This window comes from Lutra lutra, chromosome 3, assembly GCF_902655055.1.
Source record: "Lutra lutra chromosome 3, mLutLut1.2, whole genome shotgun sequence".
In the NCBI taxonomy this organism is placed as follows: Eukaryota; Metazoa; Chordata; class Mammalia; order Carnivora; family Mustelidae; genus Lutra; species Lutra lutra.
Genome location: NC_062280.1, coordinates 233,161 through 259,560, shown reverse-complemented (window position 1 = coordinate 259,560; position 26,400 = coordinate 233,161). Strand labels below are relative to the sequence as shown.

The window sequence follows — 26,400 nt, the reverse complement described above, 5'->3', positions numbered from 1 at the left end:
GGCATTTCTGTCTTCAATTTCAATTTATTGAGTTTCTCAATCTCAGCCACATCGTGTTCATCAGACTTGGTTGCAGTGGAAGCGAAGTCTGATCTGCACTCTGTCTTCCACAGAGTTTCACATGAACATAGCTTAAAGAATCAATGCTTGTTAAGACAAAAATGGTCCCCGGACCCTGTACACTTGTTCTACTGCCCAACAGCAAAGAGCTGAAAGTGTTTTGGTTGACTTTATGTGTCTATTTTTTTTTAATTATTATTACTTTTAATTTTCAAACAACTTCTTAATTTTCCATTTACTTCCCACTGTGGAAGTTAAGGATTTAACGTTTTCTCACCTCTACCTCACCACACATGTTCACCCTTCCCGTGCTCTCATTTTCCCAAACCAGTTCCGTCATGCTTTCGGTTAGGTCACTGTTCAGTGTGTTAAAATATCAACAATATGTAAGCACCTATCAGAGTAAAGCTATGATTAAATTTCAAATTTCTGTATAATATTTTTATTCGTAGAACTGATAATTATTGAGAAAGCGTCTGCTTGCCCCTAAGCCTGGGTTCCCTAGAAGGCAGTATCTAAGGTAAAACTTGTATGCCCGCATTTCACTGGTGGAACCCTTAGGGACAGAGGATAAAGGAAGGAGAGAGGCGGGAACAGCGCCCGCAAGCGTGAGGGACGGAGGAGCGCGTCGGCCCCGCGGTATCGGGTCTTGCAGGACCCGCGTCAGACCCGGGTTTCAGGGGGACGGATTGGGGGCGCGGAGGCCACGCATGCGCCGCTTCTGGCTTCCCGTTCGTCTCCCCAGGGATGGCGGGGTCCCAGCATTTGCAAGCCCTCGTTGTAACCATCTGCCTGCGGCCTTACTGGGTCACTGTTGAAAACCCCACCTGCCGGAAACCCCGCCTCAGTTGCGGGGGAGCCAGGACGCTCGTCACCGAAGGACCCACACCTGACGGGAGCAGGTCCGCCGGAGGCGTGAACGGCTTTGGCGGACGTGCTGGCAGGTTGGATCCACATTGGGAAAAAAGTGCCCAGGGGCCACCAAAGACTGTGACCAAGGTAAGCTGAGATGGTGAACGTTCTGTTACGGATTATCGCTTAACCTTCTGTCCCTTGGGATTCCTTCACTTCTAAGTGAATCACGCAAATCACGCTAAAATACCTTAAAACTTTCGGGCACATCACATACTCATTCCATTGATTTCATTTTCTTGAAGAAACAAAAGCTGCCGTTGTTTGAACTGCTCCGGTCTGCACGGTTTTTCTCCTCCTTGTTACCCTGAAGATTCCTCCCGCCTCCCCTCCTGTTAGTCTCCGGTGTCGAGAGCCTGTGTCTGTGCTTTCTCCTGTGTCTTGGTAGAGCCCATACTCCAGCAGCTTCCTGGGGGGGGCACATTTGATGGAAAGTAGATACTTTAAAACCTTGCATATCTGCAAATGTTTTTATCCTATCTGCATACTACCTTCGGCGAGGCATGGAACTCCGGGTTTGATACCGCTGTTCCTAGAAACTTGAACACATTGCCCCATGCCTTTGAGCTTCAGTGTTGATGAGAAATAAAAAGCAATTCTGATTCCAGATCCTTTATTGTCTCTGTGTCTCTCTCTCTCCCCATCACGCTCCCCGCCATACACACACACAATATAGAAACTTCTGTCCCAGTGATATGAAATTTCACATTTGTGTGCCGTGGAGCTAGGCACTCAGGACCACCACTTAAAAGCACAAAGGTGTGGTTTGCACATCTCCACCTATGCATAGAGGGTGCCCCCTTGGAATGTCTCAATGCCCAACCATAACTACCTCAGCAGATGGGTTCCATTTGATGAGCCCTTTCCAGTTGGTTAACTCATGCCTTTCAGTTCCAGAAATTTTTTTTGGAATTATTTAATATTTTCTTCTCCTTTCTTTGATCTATTTCTGGAACTTCTATTAATTAGAATTTAGGCCTCTTCCACTGTGTCATAAAGTATTATGATGTCACTTAAACTCAACCTCTTTGTTTCTTGATAGTGGTAGTGGTGACTTGGGTTTTGTTTTTTGTTGTTGTTTTTACCGTGTTTGTTTTATTTGGGGAGAGATTTCTTCTGCTGTTACAATCCTCTCGAGTTTTCTTCTGTCTTATTTAAAATTACTAAAAGCTCTTTTTCTCCCTCTATTTCTTTATTATAGCTTTTTTTCTTTTTTTATTATTTTGATAGCCTTAACTCTCTAAAAAGGTTATGCAAAATGTTTTATGTTTTCTTGCCCCTGCAGAGTCTCTGTTTCTCCCTCAAATTTTTTTTGCTTTTGGCGATTTGATTTCTGTTTTTATGTTAAAGGCCTCCCTTAGGTTCCCTATTTTGTGTTCATATTTACCAGTTCATTAAGAGTGGGTGATGGAAAACCCTAGTTCAAAACTCTGAGTATGCAGGTGGGGTTCATTGACTCTGTCACTACAAGTGATCTTGCCAGGTCTTGTCATTGTCATGGGGAAGACCGTATTGCATTGCATTGCATTGTATTGTATTGCATTGTATTGTATCTGTATTGTATTGTATTGTATTGCATTGTATCACATTGTATCTGTATCTGTATGTATTGTATTGTATCTGTATTGTATTGTATTGCATTGTATCACATTGTATCTGTATCTGTATTGTATTGTATTGCATTGTATCACATTGTATCTGTATTGTATTGTATTGTGTTGTATCTGTATTATATCCATATTGTATTATATTGCACTGTATCTGTATCTGTATTGTATTGTATTGTGTTGTATCTGTATTGTATTGTATTGTATCTGTATTGTATTGTATCTGTATCTGTATTGTATTGCATTGTATCTGTATCTGTACTGTATTATTGTATCTGTATTGCATTGTATTGTATCTGTATTGTACTGTATTGTATTTGTATTGTATTGCATTGTATATGTATTGTATTGCATTGCATTGCATTGTATTTAGATCTTTCATCTAGGGCTGGGCAGATTCCCTAGAGAAGATTCATTCTTTTTTCCTTCTTCAAAAGTAAATGCTTGACAACCAGTGATCTAGTTGTGGATAGAGTAAAGCACTGGGACTCAGTCTCTAATATGCATATGTTCACTTAATACCTGTTTTCAGTATGATGTAAACATCCTTGATTATCCACAAGTTTCCCCAGTGTAGAGCCCTCTGTGTCACCTCCTCTGGAGACTAAATTTCTGCTGGTTTACCTGGATGGAGGCAGTTATCTGAGTGTTCAAAAAGAGGAAGTGGAACTGGGGATATAACTCCCTTCTTGGCAGGTTCAATCAATTTTTTTTTTTTTAAATTTTTAGAGTAACATCCCATTGCACCTTCCAACTCCAGAAGTAGTTGAGCCCATAAATCCCCAGTCTCTTTTGAAATTCTTCAAGGTAAACTGGACTAATTCTTCATGAGTCAGGCCACTAAGTCAGACTTGTCTATGCACCCTTGTTGAATGCACTGTCCACTTCTGTCCAGAGAGCTCTAAACAGGGTACAGTGATGCATGCTGCCCTCCATTCACTGGATACTCTAAACAGGAGAATCACTGGGGGCCAGACATGGATGTGCAGTAAACCCCCCCCCCCTTTTTTTTTTGCCTTACTTACTTATGCCAATATTGCCTAAAGATATCTAAAACTATACAGTGAAGTTCAGGAAACTACTTTTGTGGCATCAAAAGAGGGGACAGTATTCTCAGATTGTTTGCTTCCGGGCACCATCTCACACTGAGGTTTTCCACATGGGTTAGGTCAAAGTACCTTTTTTTTTTCCTGACTATGAAAACACACACACACACACACACACACACACACACACACACATTTTCATTCATTCTGCTTAGAAATGTAATATTTTTCTATTTATAATATTCTTATAGCTTTACTCTAAGAATGTTAAGTATTTTCATTTGTTACAAAGGCAATTTCCAATAATATATTCAAATTATAGATCAGTTGAATTCAGTTCCTGTTATACAGTTAAGAATAGTGCCAAAATGACATCACAAAAAGTACCACCTGGAGGGTAAAGAAAAGATACAGACTGAACGTATTTTCCAAGTCAAGAATGAAACAAGACAAAAAAGACACTCTTAAAATATTATTATTATTTTTTACATAGACCCTAATGTCAAATATTTAATCTGGTAATATTACAGCCCATGAGGTTCCCAAAAATATTCTCCCATGAATTATTTACTTATATTTGTACATCAAATATTCAAAGTTATGGATATGTTTAGAGAGCTCTCAAAATGTTTTCATGTTGGTTTTCTTTTAGAATGACAACTAAGGTAATATTTCCATTCTCATATTTATAGGAAAGATTCATGAATGCCACTGAAAATTGTATAATAAATCTTAAGTTAGACATGGCTTCTACAAGCAAGTGAACAGTGAGAAGAAACTAGTTCAAATAAGCTTTAAGACAACATTCATCAGATAATTATAGACTCTAAGAAAGCAAAAATGTCCCTTAGAGATTCTTTAGGATAATCTTTCACTTCTGCAAGAAAACCTTCCGCAGTATTCCCAGAATATGCCAATTCAGTATGCTTTTAATTGTTTTCTGTGATGGGAATCTTCAAACATAATAAAAGACCCACTTCATTTTTGGACAGCTGGAATAAGGAGCCAGTCTGCCTCTCTAATGCATCAAGCCCTCCAGACGGACACAGATCAAGGTGACACCTGTCCACATGTGTGCCTTTAAAAAGTATTCCTTCTTAGTGTTCTGAGAACCTGTCCTTAGATTCACTGCCAGATGCAGTTAGCAACTAAAACAAAGGTATCTGACACTTTTTGACTCCTTTATAGCTAAAGATTAAATAAATGCAAAACAGTAAAAGAAAATCTGGAACACTGATCTGCACTATTTGCAGAGAACTGTACCAGAGGAACCAAGGAGATACAGCATGTAGACTATACTGCTAACCAAAGAACTAGTCTATAAAAATCAATGTCTCTAACCCTAACTTTGTGAGCTATAGCAACAGTAGGGAGAACAAAATGATTTCAAGACCAGCTGTTTCAGGAGACCAGAAACAAAGACAGCTCACAAAATGAATTCCTAATGGCATTTAAATGGAGTTTCTTCCTTTAATATCAAGGTTCTTTGATGCCATGGGGAACAAACTTAGAAAGAAGCTTGGGCCATACTGTGTAAAGCTTCTACAAATTGTTTCAGGAAACACAAGGGGAAAAAAAAACAAAAAACCTCACAGAGTGAAGTGCCCAGTGGTACTGACCACAGTCTTAGCTGCTTCCTTAGCAATTCCCAGATCAATGCACAACAGGCAGTCCCACTGACCCAAAATGTTAACAGGAGGACCCTAGCAAATCCAAGTAGATATTGAAGCAAAACAAGACTCCATCTGTGTCCCCTGCTCTAGGCCAATGCTAAGACTATAAGAAATTACCTCTATCAAGGATGAACAAAAAGAAGTCAACTTAGAAAAGATTCTGTAAGAACAATAAAAAAGGCACACCTTTCAAGAGGTAGGCAGAAAACACGCATTTAAAAAAGGTATAGGGGCATCTGGGAGGCTCAGTGGGTTAAAGCCTCTGCCTTCAGCTCAGTCATGATCTCAGGGTCCTGGGATCGAGCCCCGCATCGGGCTCTCTGCGCAGCGGGGAGCCTGCTTCCCCCCCACCCCCGCCACCCCCTGCCTCTCTGCCTACTTGTGATCTCTCCCTCTCTGTCAAATAAGTAAGTAAAATCTTTTAAAAAAATAAATAAATAAAATAAAAAAGAAAGTATAAATAGCAGTATCTGCTTTAATGCTTGGTAAAATTCACTAAAACATGCTCTCATGGTTTTATTAAAAAAAAAAGAAATAAAAAGAAAGGGTGATGTCTGCAATCAAAGGAGACGTGGCAGAGACAAAATTTTATGGAAAATTGGCAGAAATAACAAAATAACTAGAATTCTAAAGCATTGTGAAATAAACATCCAATGACATAATTTTTAAGTCCAGTAGGATGAAAAGCTCTCACAAACCAAGATGGTAGCATCGGTTGTTCCTGACTTCGCTCACCCTCATAAGAAATAAAGCTCCCGACTCTTCAAAAACAAGACAGCACGGAGGGAATCTGGAACACGGGCGAAGCCGAAGCTCCGCTGCACCGCGGAGATCAACCTCCATCACTTGAGCGGGATCGGAAAAGCAGCGACAGGTGGGTCACTGCTCCCGCCTCTGGCCCGTACAGCGCCACAGGAGCAGGCTCCACTCCAGCCCCCGCCCTGCCGGGAAGAGGGAACCCAGGAACCCCTAGCGTCCTCTACTGTATTGGGGGCTGCTTCTCTGACGTCACACCTGGGCATTACAGGCTCAGCCAATGGAATCGGCCTGTGACAGAGGGGGCGGGGCTTGCAACAACCAGTCCGCAACCCTGGCTGGCTGAGGTCCCCTGTGCATTGCCCGAGGACCGATCCCAACCAGAGGTGCGCTCTCCCGCAGAACCAAGCTTGGGCACCCTAATCCGTCGGATTCAGAGGCAGTTCTGCAAACCCCAGAGCCCGGGCAAGGAGCAGAATCACGGCGCGACCCGAAGTGGACAGCGTCTTCCAGCCCTACCCACCCAGAAAGGCTGGTGACAACTCCTGGAAGCAGTGCAGCCCAGCAGTGCGTGAGCCAAGGCGAGGCCGCCAAGCCAGGCAGACGGGCAGACAGACTGACAGGCAGAGTTGATCACCCAGTACTGGGTGTGGAGCATTTCCATGCTATGCGTAGGCAGGGGCTGATTAATGGCCAAGGCTGAGGGTGGTGGTTCCCTACCACCCCACCAGAAGAGGCTGTCTGAGAAACTAAGTAGCCTGGAGCAGCTCCTCCCCCTCCCATCCAAGCAAGGGAACTGAGACAGAGCTCCACCTGCCCTGGAAACTGTCTTTCGGCCCCATCTGACTGGAAAGGCCAGAGAAAACTCCTGGAGCTGAAAGGCATGTAGGCAGAGCCAGTAGTCTGCAAAACAAAGAGGATGGCTCTGTTCAATCACGGAATTTGTGGTGCAGGTTAGCTTGAGTTAAAACGACAAAGAGCCTTAGTAGCTATAGAACTGCTTCTCCCTTGGGGCGCCTGGATGGCTCAGTGGGTTAAAGCCTCTGCCTTCAGCTCAGGTCATGATCCCAGGGTCCCAGGATTGAGCCCCACATCGGACTCTCCACTCAGCTGGGAGCCTGCTTCCTCCTCTTTCTCTCTCTGCCTGCCTCTCTGCCTACTTGTGATCTCTCTGTCAAATAAATAAATAAAATCTTAAAAAAAAAAAAAGAACTGCTTCTCTCACTGCACCTGGGCATGAAATCTATCTAATTAATAGCCCCACTCATTACTGAAGACAGCCTTCAGCCTGTCTGACCACAGAACCCAGCACACAGGAAGCTTGAACAATGTACAGCCCCTGGGGTCCCCTATGTGCAGAGCAGAACTAGTGGCCTCACCTGACCAGGGAATTTAGTGCATACTCTGGCCTAATTCGGACCCACAAACAATGATCTATCTAGGCCTTGGGTCCTGTCCTACTGCCCTGCCAGGCAGAGAGGACAACTCATAGCCTGATCTACCACTGAATATAGTCCTCAGTCCGGGTCATCTAGTATCCCTGACCAGAGAATCCAGGCAACCAGAGCCCATTCTTCAGCCGCACTTAGGAAGGCAAACAAGCCAGCAGTCCTTTCCAACTGTGGAACCAGTGGCACACCCAACCCATCCATGTTCTCCAAACTCAAACAGTTGTCTCACCCCAAAACATCCATAATAGCAGGCCCTACCTCCTCAAGGAGGTTATCAATAAACATACCTGGAAACCCAAACTGAACCGACTGGTGAAGAACTATCTCTGTCAAAACCTGTAAAGTTTGGGAGAAGAGCCTGATTACTCAAATACAGACACTAACATGATGAATCAAGGATCACAAATAAATCAGGTAAATGTGGCACCACCAAGGGAAACTAATAAAGCTCCAACAACTGACCTTAAAAAATGGAAATCTATGAACTGTCAGAAGAAAAATTTAGAATAAGGCTCCTAAAGAAGTTCAGTGTATATATAAAAATAAACAGACAACTGAATGAATTTAGGAAAACAGTGCATGAGCAAAAAGAGAAATGCAAGGAAGTAAAAAGCAAACAAAAAAACCCCAAATCCTACAGTTGAAAAATAGTTAAAAAAATAATGGAACAGAAGAATTCAATAGAGAATTTAAAAAGTAGATTTGACATAAAGAAGAAAGAATCAACTATCTGGAGGACAGGACATTGGAAATTACATAGAGAAGCAAAAAAGGAATAAAAAGAGTGAAGAAACCCTGTGGAAATTATGGGACACAATGAAAGGAAACAATATTTGCATTATTGGAATTCCAGGATAAGTGGGAAAGGGACAGAAATGATATATTTAAATCATTAATGGCTGAAAACTTTTTGAACCTAGAGAGAGAAATGGACATCCACAGCCCTGAGGCCCAAAAGACCTCAAATAGGTTGAATCAGATAGGGCTAACTTTGGACACATTGTAATCACATTGCCAAAATTCAAAGAAAGAATTTTAAGAGCAGCAAGAGCAAAGAGAAAAGCTCTGTACAAGAAAAACCCTCATAAGACTAGTGGATTTCTCAACAGAAAATTTTCAGGGCAGGAGAGAATAGAACATATTCAAAATACTGGAAGAAAATAACTGTCAACCAAAAATTCTCACTCTAGGAAAGCTGTCCTTCAGAAATGAGAGATAAATACTTGCTTGAACAAATACTGAGAGAGTTCATTATCACCAGACTCTGCCTTATAAGAAATGTTGAAGATAGTTCTTCGAGTGATAAGTAAAAGAATTCTATTATTTAACATCATAAAAACTCAAAAAGGTAGCATAAATCTATAATCTATTAGCAAATATATAAGCATAGTTAGATTCTGCAATATGGTAATTCTGATGCATAATTCATTACAATTCTAGTTTAACAATACCAAACAAAACCATAACTACAAAAATCTGTTATTAGTAATACAATAAAAACATATAAATTGTAACAGCAATAACCTAAAATGTGAGGGGGAAGCGAAGTAAAAATACAAAATTCACAAATTCTATTGAAGTTAAGTTACCAGTTTAAAATAGGCAGCTGTAAGTTTAAGATATGCTCTGTAGGTCTTATTAACCACAAGAAAAAATCCTGTAGTTATTACACAAAAGAACGCCATAAGGAAATCAAAGTATACTAATAACAAAAGAAACCAAAACACACACAAAAAGACAGGAGGATAAGAAACAGAGAAAAACAGATCTACAAAACAACCAGAAAAGGGCACCTGGGTGGCTCAGTGGGTTGGGCCACTGCCTTCCTCTCAGGTCATGATCTCAGGGTCCTGGGATGGAGCCCCGCATCGTGCTCTCTGCTCAGCAGGGAGCCCGCTTCCCCCCTCTCTCTCTGCCTGCCTCTGTGCCTGCTTGTGATTTTTCTCTCTCTCAAATAAATAAATAAAATCTTAAAAAAAATACAACAACCAGAAAACAATTAACAAAATGGCAATAGTAAGTTCTTACCTATCAATAATTAAAGACAAATCAGATTTTCCAAATAAAAGATACAGAATTGCTGAATGGATAAAGAGAAAATCCAACAATATGCTGTCTTTATGAAACTCATTTTAGGGGCGGATGGCTCATTCAGTTTAGCATCTGATTCTTCTCAGCTCAGGTCTTGATGTCAGGGTCATGAGCTCAAGCCCTGTGTTTACTAAAAAAATTAAAATAAAAATAAAAGAGAAACTCACATTAGCCTTAAAGATGTATAAACTGAGAGTGAAAGATGGAAAAACACACTTCAGGCAAATAGTAATTAAAAAAAAGTCAGGGGTAACTATGTTTATATCAGATAAAATGGACTTCAGTCAATTACAGAAAAGTCTTTATATAATGATAAGTGGGTGCATACATCAAAGAGGTGTAACTACTGTAAATATTCATGCCCCCAACATCAGAACACCTAAATGAACAAGTCAAAATTGACAGAGCTAAAAGGAGAAATAGCTAATAATACAATAATAGTTGGGGACTTTAATACCCCAGTCTCAACAACGGACAACTCATCCAGAGAACCAGTTAGGAAACAGCAGATTTGAACAACACCGTAGACCAAAGGATCTAACCGATATATACAGAACACACCATCAACAACAGCGTAACACGTATTCTTCTCAAGCTCACATTCCTAGGGTGTCAGGCCTGTTTTCTAGGGTATTAAGCCATGTTTCTAGAATATGTTAGGCCACAAAACAAGTCTCAGAAAATTCAAGAAGATTGAAATCATACCGAGTATCTTCTCTGAACACAAAAGCATGAAACTAAAAATCAGTGAGAAGAGGATAACTGGAAAACTCATGAGCACATAGAAATGGAAAACTCATGAAATGATCCTGGTGGAAGTGTTAATTACAAAGATTTGTTTTAAATGTTACTAATACATAAAGAATTAAAAATTAGACTGGCCTCAGAGTTACATCTTCTATATCATGGATCACCTGTAAAATATATAGCAATATTTTTAGGGTTAGAGGAGAAAGATTTTTATCCAAGTATTTTATGGTGAGCCAAATTGTGATACACCTGTGAAAGCTGTTTTAGGACAATTTAGGTTATTCAAGATTACATAAGGTATATAACTCACGTTCTCTTCCTGCAAAAAGTATTCAAGAAATTATTCAAACCAATCAAGGGATGAATCAACTGAATAAAGAAAACAGAGAAGTTATATCATAAAAGGAGAGGTGTTGACCAATAGGAATAATTTAAACATAAAATTAAACAAGAAAGAATAATAAACATAAAAGTAAAATGACTCTGATTTTTCTGGTTCTAGTCCCAGACTCAGTAATCATGTATGGGAGGTAAGTTTTTTGAGTCCTACTTAGTGAAATATAAATGCAAATTTAAAAAGTTGATGCTTATCTAATTTTTGTCTCTTCGTACCTATTTATTTTTATTCTGTAAATGAGTTTTCTCATTCTCTTTAATGTTCTGAAATTTATTAACCACACATCTAAGTATGGCAATAATTATAATTCACTCATCATACTTAACATTTGATAAGCTCTCTCCACTTGAAGGTAAAGTCCATCAGTGGTGGGAATTTTTTTTTTTTATTTGACAATCATTTTCAAAACCAAAAATCTCTTTCTGATTCCCTGACTTTTCCTTTTGGCTGGCCAAACTATTTTAACCTCCCTCTCTTAGCCATTTTGTTACCGGTCCAGTTTTTTTAAAACCACCTTTCCATATTTCCCAAATTTGTTTTTTTTTTTGGCCTCTAGATTGTAACACATTGCTAGCGTCTGCCCAGACCTGAAAGGCAGAAGTGGAGCTCTTGAGACCATGAAGCCCAACTAGCAATTACAGGTGTGAAGTTCTTTGGTTTCCGGCAACAATAGTGGAGGTATCGATGTCTGGTTCTCAGCTTCTTGAGTTATTTCCCTTGCAAAAAATCTCATAGTATGAATGAATAATTTTCCTGAGAGCCTCACTTTAGTATATGATCAAAGTTTGATTTCTGATAAACATTCTGCAAGCTAACTTATATCCTATAATAAATTACTTTATACTTAGAACCGGCCAGAGTGATTCTCTTGACTAACCCAAGGCTGGCAGACAACGAGTAAACGGTTTCATGCTCATAACTTCACTTACTCCCCCGAGACAGTCGGCCAGCACTTCCCATCCATATTTGTTCTTCTAGCAGTTTGGTGGAATTTGCCGATGGCCCCATATCCATTTGCCAGTGGCTCCATATATTCATTTTCTATTGATATTTTAAACATTACCACAAATGGTGACTTAAAACAACACCCATTATTAGGTCACAGTTCAGTAGGTCAGAAGTTGAGGCAGGCCCAGCTGTGTTTTCTGGTGGGAGTAGTACAGGACTGAAGTCAAAGTGTCAGCCAGGAGATACTTTTATCTGAAAGTTCTAAGGAAGACTCTGGTGTCATTTTTATTCAGGCTCCTTACTGTTGTAGGTCTAAGTCCCCCATTTCCTCCTGGCTCTCAGCCAGAGGCTACTTTTTTCTTCCAGAGATCCCCAGCCTTCCTTTCAGATGGCCTCCTCCATCTTCAATGCCAGTGAGAAAACAATGCTTCGTTACAGATCTCTCTTTCTGCCAACAGCCAGAGAAAACTGTGCTTTTAAAGGAGTTGTATGTTTAGATCACGGTGACCCAAATTACCTCCCATTGATTTAACTCAGAGTCAACTGACAGCAACCTTAATTATATCTTTATCTCTTTTACCATATAACATGACATATTCACAGGAGAGGGAATTATGCAAGGACAAAGGTCATTGGGGTCATTCTTAGTAGTTTACCTACCTCAGTCCTCTCTAGTTGTTTTCAGTATCAGAGGTTGCAACCTTTTTACTTCTTTTTTATTATTTTCATAGGCTTTTCAGGTGGAAGAGAACTGATATTAGCTACTCAGTGTGATATCTTAAACTAAAAGTCCCAATCACACTCACAGTAGGTTGCAAATTTTATCTATATTACACTTGGATGTGCAAAAAACTGAAGTATGTTTTCTCTGTAAATGGTCCAAACCCCTTTGCTAGCTACTACTCCCTTTGATAACAGGAAAGAAAAAAAATAGGGAACTGTAAGTTTAGTCGGATTTGTTAGTATTTTTTAGATGAATGGCATCTATTGCCAAAGAAAAATTGCACTGCACAGGATTAAACAGTCAAGGAAGACTTTGTTCAAGATGGTTGCAGCTGGGAAGAGAGAGATTGACTTCGACCGCACTGAAACAAAAGGAGGGTTTTGAAGCCTACAGCCAACTAGTGGAAAAGTACTGGAGGACTTTAGGAAGGAGGTAGGTCAAAGTGATTGGGCCATTGGTGACTGCTTACTGGTGATCACCAAAGTTAGATTCCACACTGCCACAAAGACTGGGAGATAGGGGCCCTTTCGTTCTTGATGACTGCTTTTCAAACAGTTGGTTTCCAGGTCCTTCAGAAATCCACCACTGTCTGTAAAACAAGAGTCTGGGAGAGGATTTACATCTCAAAGGCACAGAGAAAAGGTACAATTTAAAGTTTTCTAGAATAAACTCTCTAAGAAGAGGGAGGTCAGGGACCTATAGTCAGGAAGAAACCTATCTAAAGTTTAGTCAAGCTGAGGAGAATGTTTAGTCTGCCTTAGCCACCAGTAAAGATAAAATGCTTAGCATTTCAGATTTCCACCCATCCCCTCTTTCTCTCCAGAAAGGTGTATGAGCGTATGAGGAAAGCGCAGCTTACATAACCATATGTCTGATGACAAAAGATGATGATCTTGTACCTGCACAATGTCCCCTGGATTCTTGCTGGTCACTTCTGCAGTGATCAGTCTGAACTACTCCCTCTTGGTAATCACTGAGTTGTGACTCGCTCTATTTGACTTTAATTTTTTTTTTTTTTTTAAAGAAGTGTCATGTGGAAGCCCCCCACTGGAGTCCTCGGTTCTCCTGCTTCTATTGTCTTGAAATTGTTGAGTTCTGCACCACCTTAGTCAGACACCAGTGTTTTGCCTTCGTGCCCATTCTTTCTGTCCACTGCTGCCTTTAATTCTGGAGAACCAGGATGTCTCAAGCATTGGTTTACCTGTCGGTCTGCAACTGGCACCTCTGCGTGTTGCTCACTTTGTGTCAGGGGTACCGAAACCAAAAGCTGAAGTTTCCCAGCAACCCGCACCTCTCTGACACTCTCCCAAAAGGAAGCATCCTGACGTCACACACTTTCCCTAGGTGTGCTCAGCCTTCCCAAACCCATCTCGGCGTTATAGTCCGTCCCTCCACATACTCCCGCCCTCACCCCTGCATGAACAGGCCCATGTTGAGATTAGCAGCTGACTTCTTGCGCTGAATTCTGTTCGTCTTCTTCCCACCCCCAGGGCCGTTCTCGTCCACAATCCCAGGGCCCAACACTCTAGGCCCAACGTTTTCTATCTTAACCTATATTGTTAAGATTGATTGATGGATAACATTTATTAATTCCTGTCTTCTTTGGCTAAATTGTGTTGCCAAAAGGACTAAAACTTAATTCACAAAACTCAAAGCTTATCAATGATTCACTTCGGCTACTAAGCACTTCCGTCATCTGGGACCATGTGCTGCAAAACGCGACTCGGGAGCCCAGCAGACTTGAGGGAGAAATTCAATGCCCCCATTTAGTACTTGCAAATGGTACTTTCGCCCCGCAGTCTTAAGAGAGGAAGCGGACAGATGGGAGAGTCACCTGGCTATGAACATGTTCTGAAGTCTTCACTGACGGGTGTGGACACCAATGTCTTCCGTCTAGACGGAAGTTCCAACAATCTGAGCTCTTTTAACTTCCCGGAAAGTGTGAATATGCTGCTTTCATCACCCAAACGGGGTTCAGGAACCCACATTTCGCTTAGCGAAGACTCGCGACTCACACGGGACCTTCTGAAAATGATGTTTCTCACCCGCACACGAAGCGAGCGTCATCTAATGACAATAAGCAAAACATGACATTTTAAACAGTTATTTGATGTTCACAAGCTCCTCGTCGAGGTCATTCTTAAATCCCCGCGTCATGTCACGTCATCGTCACGTCACGTGGATTCCGCGAGACGCGCATTTTGCGTGTGTGGCACGGGGGGAGGGAAGGTACGCGGAGCGAACCGCCCTCTGAACCCCGCGCGTCCCGTCGAGCCGAGCGCGGTTCTGCAGGCGCGGGAGCGGTTCTGCACGTGCGGGAGCGGTTCTGCAGGCGCGGGAGCGGTTCTGCAGGCGCGGGCGTGGTTCTGCAGGCGCGGGAGCGGTTCTGCACGTGCGGGCGTGGTTCTGCAGGCGCGGGAGCGGTTCTGCAGGCGCGGGCGCGGTTCTGCACGTGCGGGCGTGGTTCTGCAGGCGCGGGAGCGGTTCTGCACGTGCGGGAGCGGTTCTGCAGGCGCGGGCGTGGTTCTGCAGGCGCGGGAGCGGTTCTGCACGTGCGGGAGCGGTTCTGCAGGCGCGGGAGCGGTTCTGCAGGCGCGGGCGCGGTTCTGCAGGCGCGGGAGCGGTTCTGCACGTGCGGGAGCGGTTCTGCAGGCGCGGGAGCGGTTCTGCAGGCGCGGGAGCGGTTCTGCACGTGCGGGAGCGGTTCTGCAGGCGCGGGATCAGTGGGCGTGGTTCTGCAGGCGCGGGAGCGGTTCTTCAGGCGCGGGAGTGGTTCTGCACGTGCGGGAGCGGTTCTGCAGGCGCGGGATCGGTTCTGCAGGCGCGGGAGCGGTTCTGAAGGCGCGGGCGCGGTTCTGCACGTGCGGGCGTGGTTCTGCAGGCGCGGGATCAGTGGGCGTGGTTCTGCAGGCGCGGGAGCGGTTCTTCAGGCGCGGGAGTGGTTCTGCACGTGCGGGAGCGGTTCTGCAGGCGCGGGATCGGTTCTGCAGGCGCGGGAGCGGTTCTGAAGGCGCGGGCGCGGTTCTGCACGTGCGGGCGTGGTTCTGCAGGCGCGGGCGCGGTTCTGCACGTGCGGGCGCGGTTCTGCAGGCGCGGGCGCGGTTCTGCACGTGCAGGAGCGGTTCTGCAGGCGCGGGAGCGGTTCTGCAGGCGCGGGAGCGGTTGTGCAGGCGCGGGCGCTGTTCTGCAGGCGCGGGAGCGGTTGTGCAGGCGCGGGCGCGGTTGTGCAGGCGCGGGAGCGGTTGTGCAGGCGCGGGCACGGTTGTGCAGGCGCGGGAGCGGTTCTGCAGGCGCAGGCGCGGTTCTGCACATGCGGGCGCGGTTCTGCAGGCGCAGGAGCGGTTCTGCAGGCGCGGTTCTGCACGTGCAGGCGCGGTTGTGCAGGCGCAGGCGCGCTTCTGCAGGCGCGGGAGCGGTTGTGCAGGCGCGGGAGCGGTTCTGCACGTGCGGGAGCGGTTCTGCAGGCGCGGGCGCGGTTCTGCACGTGCGGGCGCGGTTCTGCAGGCGCGGGCGCGGTTGTGCAGGCCCGGGAGCGGTTCTGCAGGCGCGGGCGCGGTTCTGCAGGCGCGGTTCTGCAGGTGCGGGCGCGGTTCTGCAGGCGTGGGAGCGGTTCTGCAGGCGCGGGAGCGGTTCTGCACGTGCGGGAGCGGTTCTGCAGGCGCGGGAGCGGTTCTCCACGTGCGGGCGCGGTTCTGCAGGCGCAGGCGCGGTTCTGCAGGCGCGGTTCTGCACGTGCGGGCGCGGTTCTGCAGGTGCGGGAGCGCACGGACCGAGCGGGGTCCGTTTCCGCGGTCCTGCGGCTTCGGGGACTTTCCCCGGCGCAGTGCCTTCCACTTCGGCTCCGGGTCCGCGCCGTCCGGGCCGGGAATGTCGTCCTGAAACGCCCAAGGGTGGACCGGGACGCAGGACCGAGCGTGTGTCCGTGTGTCCGTCCCTGTCACATGCGCCGGCGGCCCCTCGTCGCCCCCGTCGCGGCTCCCACAGGCGACCCGCGCACCGGGCCCGCCCGCCCGTCCTCACGCTGCGGGGCCACGGCCTGTCCGCGTCCCGGTCCCGGCGTCCCCGAGCCGGCGCAGCGACAGTCGCACAGGCGGAGCCCGGCGGCGCGTCTCCGAGAGTCCCGTCCGCGCGGCGGGTGCGGACTCGGAGGACCGTGTCAGCGGACCCCGCGGGCCACACGGCCCCCACCCCTACCCGGGACTCAGCACGGAGATGCGGCCCTGAACTCGGCCAACGGGTCCGACGCAGGGCTCCGGGTGCCGTCGGGGGCGTCCTCCAGCCTCCCCCGGGGCGTGCGCGGCCTCCGCGCACCCGGAGCCCCTGGGAAGCGCCGGGATGACGCGGGGCCCCGACAGCTGCCCGCGGGCTCCCGGGTGGACACCACCGGCCCCCCAGATCCCAGCAGCGCGCGGAGCCCGGATGGCGGCGCCCGCGGGAAGTCGGCGGCCTGGCCCGCGCGGAGAGCGGAAGGGCCGCGAGGCAGGGACGCGGCGCCGGTGGCTTCCGGGCCTTGGTTCCGCCTGTCGGGCGGGGGGGGGGCCGGTGCTCCGCGGTGGGTGGGGCGGGGGAGGGGCCGGAGGGTGGGACCGGAGCGGGGTTCGCAGGGGCGGGGCCAGCCCGAGCTTGGCGCCAGGCGCGCCCGGACCCCAGGAACCGCCGCCGTCACCCAGGCGACCAGCGCCCGCGGGTGCTATGGAGACCGCGGGCGCCGCGGAGAGGGGCCGCCTTCGGCCGCAGCAGGGCGGGATGCCGCGCCGAGGCCCCGGAGCCCCCGGAAGGCGGAGACACGTGAACGAGCGCCTGCGCGGGCAGCAGGATCAGGCGCTGAGCAGCCGCATGTACCTGCTGCGGGAGACCGGCCCCACCGGCTTCCTGCTGCGGGAGGACGCGCCGGACGGCGGGGACTTCCGAGTGAGCGCGCCCCGCCTGAGCCCCGCGTCCCGCTACCCCCCGCGTCCCGCCTGCTCCCCCCGGGCCGCCCCCGCAGTCCCGGGCCGCCTCCGCACGCCCCCGCACGCCCCCGCACGAGCTCCGGCCGGGACGCGGCGCCCGCGGGTGAAGCTCTGTCCTGCGCGTCGGAACCGCGGCCGGGCAGGTCTCCAGCTCGAGAGCGCGGGGACGAGACGCGGGGTCCGCACGGCAGGCTGCGGTCCTGGGGCTCCCGGGGGTCCCGGCGCCGTGACTGGGAGACCCACGACCTGCCCGCACCCGTGACGCGGACCGCAATGACCCGGACTGTCCGCACTAGGCGGCCGCTCGGCTCCGGGAAGACCCGCTCACGCGCGCTCGCACGGCCGCGCCCGGTGCGCTCGGTTTGCCGTGAAGACGGCGTGTCATGTCCGCGTCCGCGTCCGTGACCGCATCGTGTCCGTGTCGTGTCCGCGTATGTGACCGTGTCCGCGTCCGTGTCTGTGACCGTGTCCGTGACTGTGTCGTGTCCACGTCCATGTCGTGTCCGCGTCCGTGTCATGTCTGCGTCCATGACCGTGTCCGCGTCCGTGACCGTGTCCGTGTCGTGTCCGCGTCCGTGTCATGTCTGCGTCCATGACCGTGTCCGCGTCCGTGACCGTGTCCGTGTCGTGTCCGCGTCGTGTCCGTGACCGTGTGGTGTCTGCGTCCGTGTCGTGTCCGCCTCCGTGTCCGTGACCGTGTGGTGTCTGCGTCCGTGTCGTGTCCGCCTCCGTGTCCGTGACCGTGTCCGTGTCATGTCCACGTCCTGACCGAGTCCGCATCTGCGCCATGTCCGCGTCCGTGTCCCCGTCCGTGTCCGCGTCCGTGTTGTGTCCGCGTCCTCCGTGTTGTGTCCGCTTCCGTGTCCGTATCCATGTCGCCATCGGCAACTGTGTCTGTGACGGTGTCCCTGTCCTTGTCCGTGTCCCCGTCCGTGTCCGTATCCGCGACCGTGTCCTTGACCGTGTCTCCGTCCATGTCCCCGTCCGTGTCTGTGTCGTGTCTGTGACCGTGTCCCCGTCCGTGTCCGTATCCGCGACCGTGTCCTTGACCGTGTCCCCGTCCATGTCCGCATCCGTGTCCCTGTCCGTGTCCGTGTCGTGTCCGCGACCGTGTCCCCGTCCGTGTCCGCGTCCCCCACTCCGGCTGCTCGCAGCGCCGCCGCCCCACCCTCAGGGCCGACTTGGGAAGCGCGCGTTCCGTGTCCCGTGCTTTCCGGACCGAGTGCGAGTCACCGGCCCCTTCAGACACCATCTGTCCCCTCTGTCCCTCCTGTCCCTTCCGTCGCTTCGTCTCTGACAACCCTGTCATGCATCCGTCTCCGTCCGGGGCAGACTCGGTGAACCCGTCTTCTCCGTAAGATGTGATGCGGGTGTAGACGCACCAAACAGTAGAAACCCAGCGTGGGCCGGTCCACGGCAGGACACAGCGGACTTTTCCGGGAGAAATTTCCCGTCGGCGGCCCGGGTGTGGGTCCCCGAGTCCCGACCGGCAACGCGGACTGTTGAGACCAAGAGCGCGGAGGCCCGGGGTTGAGCGGCTCCCGAAATCCCGCTCGCGCCTTTGACCCATTAGATTAATTTTATTCTGGCTCCAAAAATTAACCGAGGGTTTCTCCTAAAGGATGCATTTTCTTTTAAAGGTGTTTTTAGGGAATCCTCACGTCTGCAACTGCGCCACGTTTCTGGAGGGCGGGGAGCTCTGCAAGCACATCTGCTGGTGGGTGAGTGCGAGATGCACCTGTTCTAACCGCAGGTGCCGCAGGACGAGGGAGTCGGTCCTGGGAGGGGGTGACAGTAACATGGCTACAGTGTTGCCGTGTGTTGTGCGGTATTTTATTTCACTCTGAAAATGAAGTAAGGTTTAACTTGAGAAACACCCTACCACCTCCACAAGTTTTAAATGTTAAATGTTTTTAGTAAGAAAAAAGTCCCTTCCTAGGGTCTCATTGTGTACAAATGTGAAATCTAACTATGAAGAAAAAGAAAAACCTCCCTGATTCCCATCACTAATGATAATTATGTTCTCACTACAGAATTTCTATTTGCTGTCAGTTAAAAACAAACCTCCAAATACAATTTATTTTTATTCTTTCTAATGATGCATTGTTTTCTTTGTAAATACAGTACAAATTATTTAATAAGAAATTAATTATAGGGGCACCTGGGTGGCTCAGTGGGTTAAAGCCTCTGCCTTCGGCTTAGGTCAGGATCCCGGGGTCCTGGTTTCGAGCCCCGCATCGGGCTCTCTGCTCAGTGTGGAGCCTGCTTCCTCCTCTCTCTCTGCCTGCCTCTCTGCCTACTTGTGATCTTTGTCTGTCAAATAAATAAATAAAAATCTTTAAAAAAAGGAAATTAATTATAATTTTCTTCATTATGATATACTTTTAATCTGTTATTTTTGTTTTCAATACACATGTTACTATGAATCTTTGAAGATAGTAGGACTCCACTGAAGATTACTTCCAACAAATCTGAAATTTTTCCTCTAATATCAGAACCTGTTTGTAGGGGAATCCCAGAAATGGAAATTAAAAAAAAGCACTTTCCATTTAGTGGTTAGAAATAGTTTGGAATTCTTTCCATTCTTTCCATTTTTTTTTTCATTCTTTCAACTCATTTTATTTTACTCATCTATATACAAAAAATCATAAATTATGCTATTATAGAAAGTTTGATATTTGAGAGTAAAACAAATAAAAAATTAAGCAAAGAGTTTGTATCTCACATTTTGAATGCTTTATAAGTTAAAAAAAAAAAAAACAATGCATATCTGTCATTTCCAATGCTTTTACTTACCAAGTTTTTGTTGTTTCCTTTTGATCAATTTTTATTCAGCATTGCTAACACAATTTGCTGTAGTTAGCATGGAAGATATAAAATATGGTCCTTTCAAAACTTGTAGTTTGGTTTTATTATTAAAAATAATAAATTACATTTATTAAAATAGGTTTTTTTCATTTTTTCTGTTTTTAGTGCTAGCTTCCTCAGGGCAAGGGCTTTCTGTTCTCATTTTTAGGTAATGTAACTCATTTTTTAAAAATATATATACCAGGGGCGCCTGGGTGGCTCAGTGGGTTAAAGCCTCTGCCTTTGGCTCAGGTCATGATCTCAGGGTCCTGGGATCAAGCCCCACAACGGACTCTCTGCTCGGTGAGGAGCCTGCTTCCCCCTCTCTCTCTACCTGCCTCTCTGCCTGCTTGTGATCTCTGTCTGTCAAATAAATAAAATCTTTAAAAATAAATAAAATATATATATATATATATATATATAATAAAAATATACCAAACTAAATGGAAATATGATTCAAGTATTTAATATACAGAGTGTGTTTAATATATCTATGTAAGAATTTCATATGTATTTCTCACTTTTTAAAAAAGCCATATTCCATTTTAATTGGTGATATTTGAAGTATTTTTATTGTCATACATTAAAGTCATATATGGAGGAAAACAGTCATTTGGTATGCTTCAGAAAATTATTCCATTTTCAGGAGTAAGCAACTTATAGAGCAGCTTAAAGGAAGTACTAAGAATACCTCAGTCCCTCACTGACCTGTCTCTGTGAGCAACCACATGTCCTGAAGAAATGCGTGGACTCCCTCTGACAAATCTCTTTTATAAATGTTTTTTATTTTCATTTATCATACTTTTTTCACATATGCTGACTGTAAAACATGTATTTACTATCTTTTGCATGAGTTTTTTTTTAATCTCAGTATAGTTAACATATTTAACTACTATTATAACAGAAAACTGATGAGTATTAAGTTTATTTATAAATTTTATAATGCTATTCCTGTCTTAAGATTAGAACAAAATGTTTATTTTTCAGTTGTGTCAGAAATAAATGTTTTATTTTGGTTTTCTGTCTGTGAATATTAGGGTCTTGTTGAAAAAATTCAAACTTCCAAGGACTCATGAATGTAAGTTGTGTTTTTTTCTTTTATTTTTTGAAGTTAACAATTTTGATGATTTTTTATTTGGGCATAGTCTAAATTTAAAAAATTATTTTCCTAGACAGTCTGACAACTAGCTGTAGCTCCGTTTGTTACATTTAAGACAGTTGAACATTTTTCTTCCTTAATTAAAAAGTGTAACTTTATATGTCATTGCAAATTCAGTGGCATTTTATTTAAAAAGGGGTGAAACAATGGTCAGTTTTCTGAGGGCAATATTCCCTCGTGTGTTCTAAGCAAAGATTTACAGTGATTTCTGTATTTAAAATTATTTTAATTACAGGAAAAATAAGAAATGTAATTTTTAGATCCCATCAATAGACAATTGACATGGTACATGATTTCATTAAAAAGGTCTACTGACTGAGATTTGTATGCAAATATATATATATATATATATATATATTTAAAAATCTATAAATATATATTTTTAAGAATAAAATAGTTTTATGTCAGTACTGAAATTGAGTTTAGAGTCTAGTATATAGTTGTATAACTTTAAGTTCTGGAGTCCTCAGAATTAAAAGAGAAGGAAAAATAATTTTGTTACAGGTCATTTCGATTTGTAGACTTTATAAAAAAAGATGTTGCTGTTAGGGACTTGCTCCTGTAGTCATGTGGTTATTTGGCCTATCATAGATCCACCTAAGAATTGCAATAACATTTTAAGATTTATTAGTGAATGTTTATAGTGATAATAAAGAAAGTAATAATCAGTTTTCGGTTTTTTAGTTCTAAGAGTATTGGTTTTACTTAGCCAAGTTTAATTCCTCCCAACTATCATATAAGTACAATTATAATAAACATTTAAAAGTTGTACTAGATAATAAATTAATATTACTGTTTCATGTGCATTTTTCTTTTGTACTCTTCTCCCACTTTACACATTCTTTTAGAAATGTGCCCCATTTTCTATGGCTGCTGTTACCTCTCTAGTAGTGATTTCAACATCTTCTCAACAAAGCAGTATCTCCAGCTGACTTCAGGGCACCTCAGTTTTGCAAGACCCACAGGCATTTTAAATTTCAAATTTCTCCCCATTTGTGCTCCCGTCTTTATTCCCTACCTCATATGTTAGCTTTCTCTCTTTAGTCTCCAAAACTAGAAACCATGGGTTCTCCTGATCTTTCCTCTCTTAATTTCTTCCCTCATATCTCTATCACTCTTAAATCCTGCTTACATGCCATCCTCCCTTCTTCTCAGCGGTGTTCTGTCTCTCCGTCTGCACGTTTGTCCATCCTCTCGAGCCCAGCGTCGCATTCCTCGTAGCCCCTTTTCATTGCCCGCACTTTGCTGCTGCCTCCTTCACATTGGAGACTTAATTCTCTACTTCGTCTTCTCTCCAATCCCTTCATACACAATGATTAGTTTCTGTGATATCATACTATTGTTTTCTTTTCTATTTCTTCGATCTATATCCACCTGAAGTCAAATGTTCACGTCCTCTTCCAGTCTTATTTCATCTCCCTACTGTTTGACATATCATTTTCACGAGCTTCTGTGCCAGTGCTGTCCAGCAGAAACGGGATGTAAACCACATGTGTAATTTTCTAGTAGCTGTACTACAAAAAATAAGAAGAAACAGGGAAAATTAATTTTAATATGTTAATTTAATCCAATGCATCAAAATATTGTCATATCAACATAAGTGTAAGAATTATGCGATTTTTTATACTGTCCTCAAAGTCTAGTGTGTATTTTATACATACAGAGCATCTCATCTCAGATCTATGTTTTCATCCGAAATAATTTATCTGCATTTAGATTTCAAAAAGTAGTCAGTTGGAGAAAAGATTCATGTGATACCTGAATTGTTACAAACATACTTACAAACTTTTTAGTAACTATCAATTAGCAGTTTTCAACTTAAATTTAAATGAAACAGAATTAGAAATTTAGTTTTTCAGTCACATGAACTACATTTCAAGTGCTCAGTAGCCACATGTGGCTAATGGCTGGCTACGCTATTAGACGGTGCAGCTCTACACCACTGACCTTGGCAAGGAGTTATCGTGCTGTGTATTAGCCAGGAGCCTCTGCTAGGTACTTTTTATAAATCAAAACATATGAACACTAACATTTATGGATTTTTTCATTTACAAAAATAGCGATTTCATATGGACCAGTGTAATACTTATATTGTGTTATCCTTTGTATGTCTTGAAGACAGAAACCATGTTTTGTTCTTTTTATAAATATTGGTCTACAATAGGGAATTCTTTAAATGTTTAACCCTATACATTAATTTTGAAAAATGGATACTTCCTACTAAAAGATCTTGCATATCTTTTATATTTAAAAGAAGTTTTAATCAACATTGAGAAAATCCTATTTGCACATCAACAAAATTTATAATTTAAATGAAAGCTAGAGCAAACATATATGAAAATTAAAATAACTTAAAGGAGACTATAAATATTTATTAAGATTATATAAAGTATGTACTAATGGAGGAGATGGTTAGGAGTAATGGGGGAAGAGTGTTTTGAATATCATTCCTAGATTCTTCTAAAACATATCAGGAAATAATTATTTGTATGCTAGTCCTGCATATCAAAAACATGAGACTTTTTTTGAAGATTTACAAAGATAATTACCCAGGAATTTTATAATAAAGATACCAGTTTTTTCTATCAGGCCAAACCTGTGTTTATCACCTAATAGTTCTATTTTTTCCTTTGATAGTTTACTTTTTAACAGGGACTGAGGGACAAATAACTAAGAGTCGAAATTTATCCTTCTCTTCATTTTGTAAATGTTGGCATTAGAGAAACTTAGTTTATTCACCTCCCCTCTTCTTTTATAATGGAGATTCTAAAAGTTTCAGTGCTAACAGCAGACAGATGCAAAGTGTAAACCAGACTTTTTGAGCTCTTCTCTTCTCCTCCCTTTTCTCTTTTTCTTTTTTCTAGTAAATGTCATCTGTTCCTTTTTTAATTAAATATGTACAGATAAAATAAGAACCACATTTAAGGAAATTTTTTGTAATTCTAAAACCCTTTTATGCTTTCTTACTTCCTTTTTGAGTTTGTATTTATGTCTGCCTAATACTCCATGGGAATTCTGTCTTCTGCCTTCATCACACACTGTTACTTAATAAACATTTTCAATGCCATGTAATCTCTGTAATTAAAGTCATTGATGGCTAACATTATTTCACTGAATATGGTATATCAGAATTTAGTTAACATTCTTCTATTGTTAGTCATTTAATTTATTTCTAACTACTTGTTATATTCTTGGTACATGACATTTTCTCTTCCAATTGTATCTTTGGCCTAAAGTCTCAGTAGTTGGATTTTAGATTAAAAGTATTAATATTTTTATGTCTGCCACCCACATGTATTACCAAATTGGTCTTGAAAATACCTTTGCTGGGATCCTGGGTGGCTCAGTCGGTTAAGCGTCTGCCTTCGGCTCGGGTCATGATCCCACGGTCCTGGGATGAAGCCCCACTTCACGCTCCCGCTTCTCCCTCTGCCTGCCCTTCCCACGGCTTTTGCTCTCTTTCTTTGACAAATAAAGAAGTAAATCTTTAAAAAATCAATAAATAAAATACTTTTGTTGATTGCAATTTCAGTAATTTATCAATTTTCTGCTAGTTTTGCTTTGGGATTCATGTTTAGGTCATATTATTACTTAACCATATAATGAAAGACATGAACAAAATACTTAAGTCCCCGAAGAAAATAATTTAAAAATACGAAAAAATACTATGAAATGTTAATAATATTTCTATAGTTTTAGAAAAAAAGGCTATCATACAAAACATGCAACAATGCCAGATACAAGGTTCATTATAATCTATTTATTCCTAGTAAACTTAAATAAGAGAACAGTTTCATTCTCCCATACATCCAACATATCCTTAGAAGATCTAAAATGCCTTCATATAACTTTTGTAAACATAAAGAGAAATAGCATAAAGGAAACAACATTTCATTTATTTGTCACTGCTTATTCAGTAACTATTCATTCTGTGTTTGTGCCTCCTTTGTATTTCACTTCACTTTTCTTTGATGTTAATGAAACTGAACATCTCCCATTGCCTTCTGATGAGGTTAGCTCGCTCGCTCTTCTTGTGAAAGAACACTCTTTCATGGTCTCATTTGTTAATTTTTCCAAATTATCTCAGAAGAGCTTGTTTCTTCCTTGCCTTTTCCAGTTCATATTATGCCTCATAGGACAGTTTATGACCAGCTCCTCTTACGAGCTTTTATGTTTCAGTAATTCTGCAGCTCTACAAAATATTTATTCCCAAAAGCACAATTTTTGGTCTTCGTTTTCCTCCCCATTTTTTTAGAGTGCAGGTGTCACTCTGTCTCTGTGACAAATAGCCTTCGTCCTCCAAAGTAATGGGTAATTCGAGTACGTTACCCTGTTAATTCTACCTCCACCCCACCTCATACACGGAGCAGAGATTTCTGTATTGAAATGTGCCTGTGATGTTTTCAGTATTTTTAGTGTTTAATTGGGAGACTTCCCAGAGAAATGAACCTTTTCATTATCTTGCAAATATTTTAAAAATTTATTTGTGTAAAATGAATAGATGTATAAAATGAATAGAATTCGGGGCACGGATAACAGATGGCATTTGAATGATGACATGTTAAGGAGAGAGAAAAGGAAGAGCGCCTGAGATAGGCCAGAGAATAAAGAATCTAGGATCAAAGCCGTATGTATTAGAAAATAATTTCTTATAAAGACAGCAGGATAGAGAAAATTCATAATTCAAAGAATGCACATCCCAAGGTTATAAGCTGCATAGCTCATAATAGATTGTCCTGAGGAATACTCACCAAATCTGTGACAGACGGGGCTACCAAGACACTCTTGTACAAACAAAACCAAGACAGGAGAGTAGACACAATTAATTGAGTCTTGCTCTCCTGTTATCCATTCATTCATTATTCACGTAACAAATACTAATTTTACTAAGCACTCAAATATCCCTGCTTCCCATTTATGTTTTTATGCCTGTTTCTTCTGACTATATGTTGATAAAATATTCTTACAGACACGTTGAACAGATCAAATGTAGGACATGATTATAACACCAATCCAAGGATGAGCCC

General features: G+C 44.0%; 1 protein-coding gene across 2 annotated transcripts in view; it reads left to right on the top strand.

Annotated features, from left to right (window-relative positions):
• Window positions 1-17,042: 17,042 nt before the first annotated feature.
• Window positions 17,043-26,400, top strand: part of ZSWIM2 (zinc finger SWIM-type containing 2) — a 33,572-nt gene continuing 24,214 nt past the window's right edge. Inside the window, exons 1-3 of one of the 2 annotated variants that reach the window (XM_047722558.1) lie at window positions 17,043-17,326; window positions 19,008-19,084; window positions 21,252-21,292. In XM_047722558.1, coding sequence (XP_047578514.1) covers window positions 17,108-17,326; window positions 19,008-19,084; window positions 21,252-21,292 — 337 coding nt within the window. In that variant the 5' untranslated portion in view covers window positions 17,043-17,107. Of the gene's footprint in view, window positions 17,327-17,451; window positions 17,471-19,007; window positions 19,085-20,860; window positions 21,293-26,400 lie in introns of those variants that run through there. The other variant, XM_047722559.1, reaches the window with a different exon arrangement.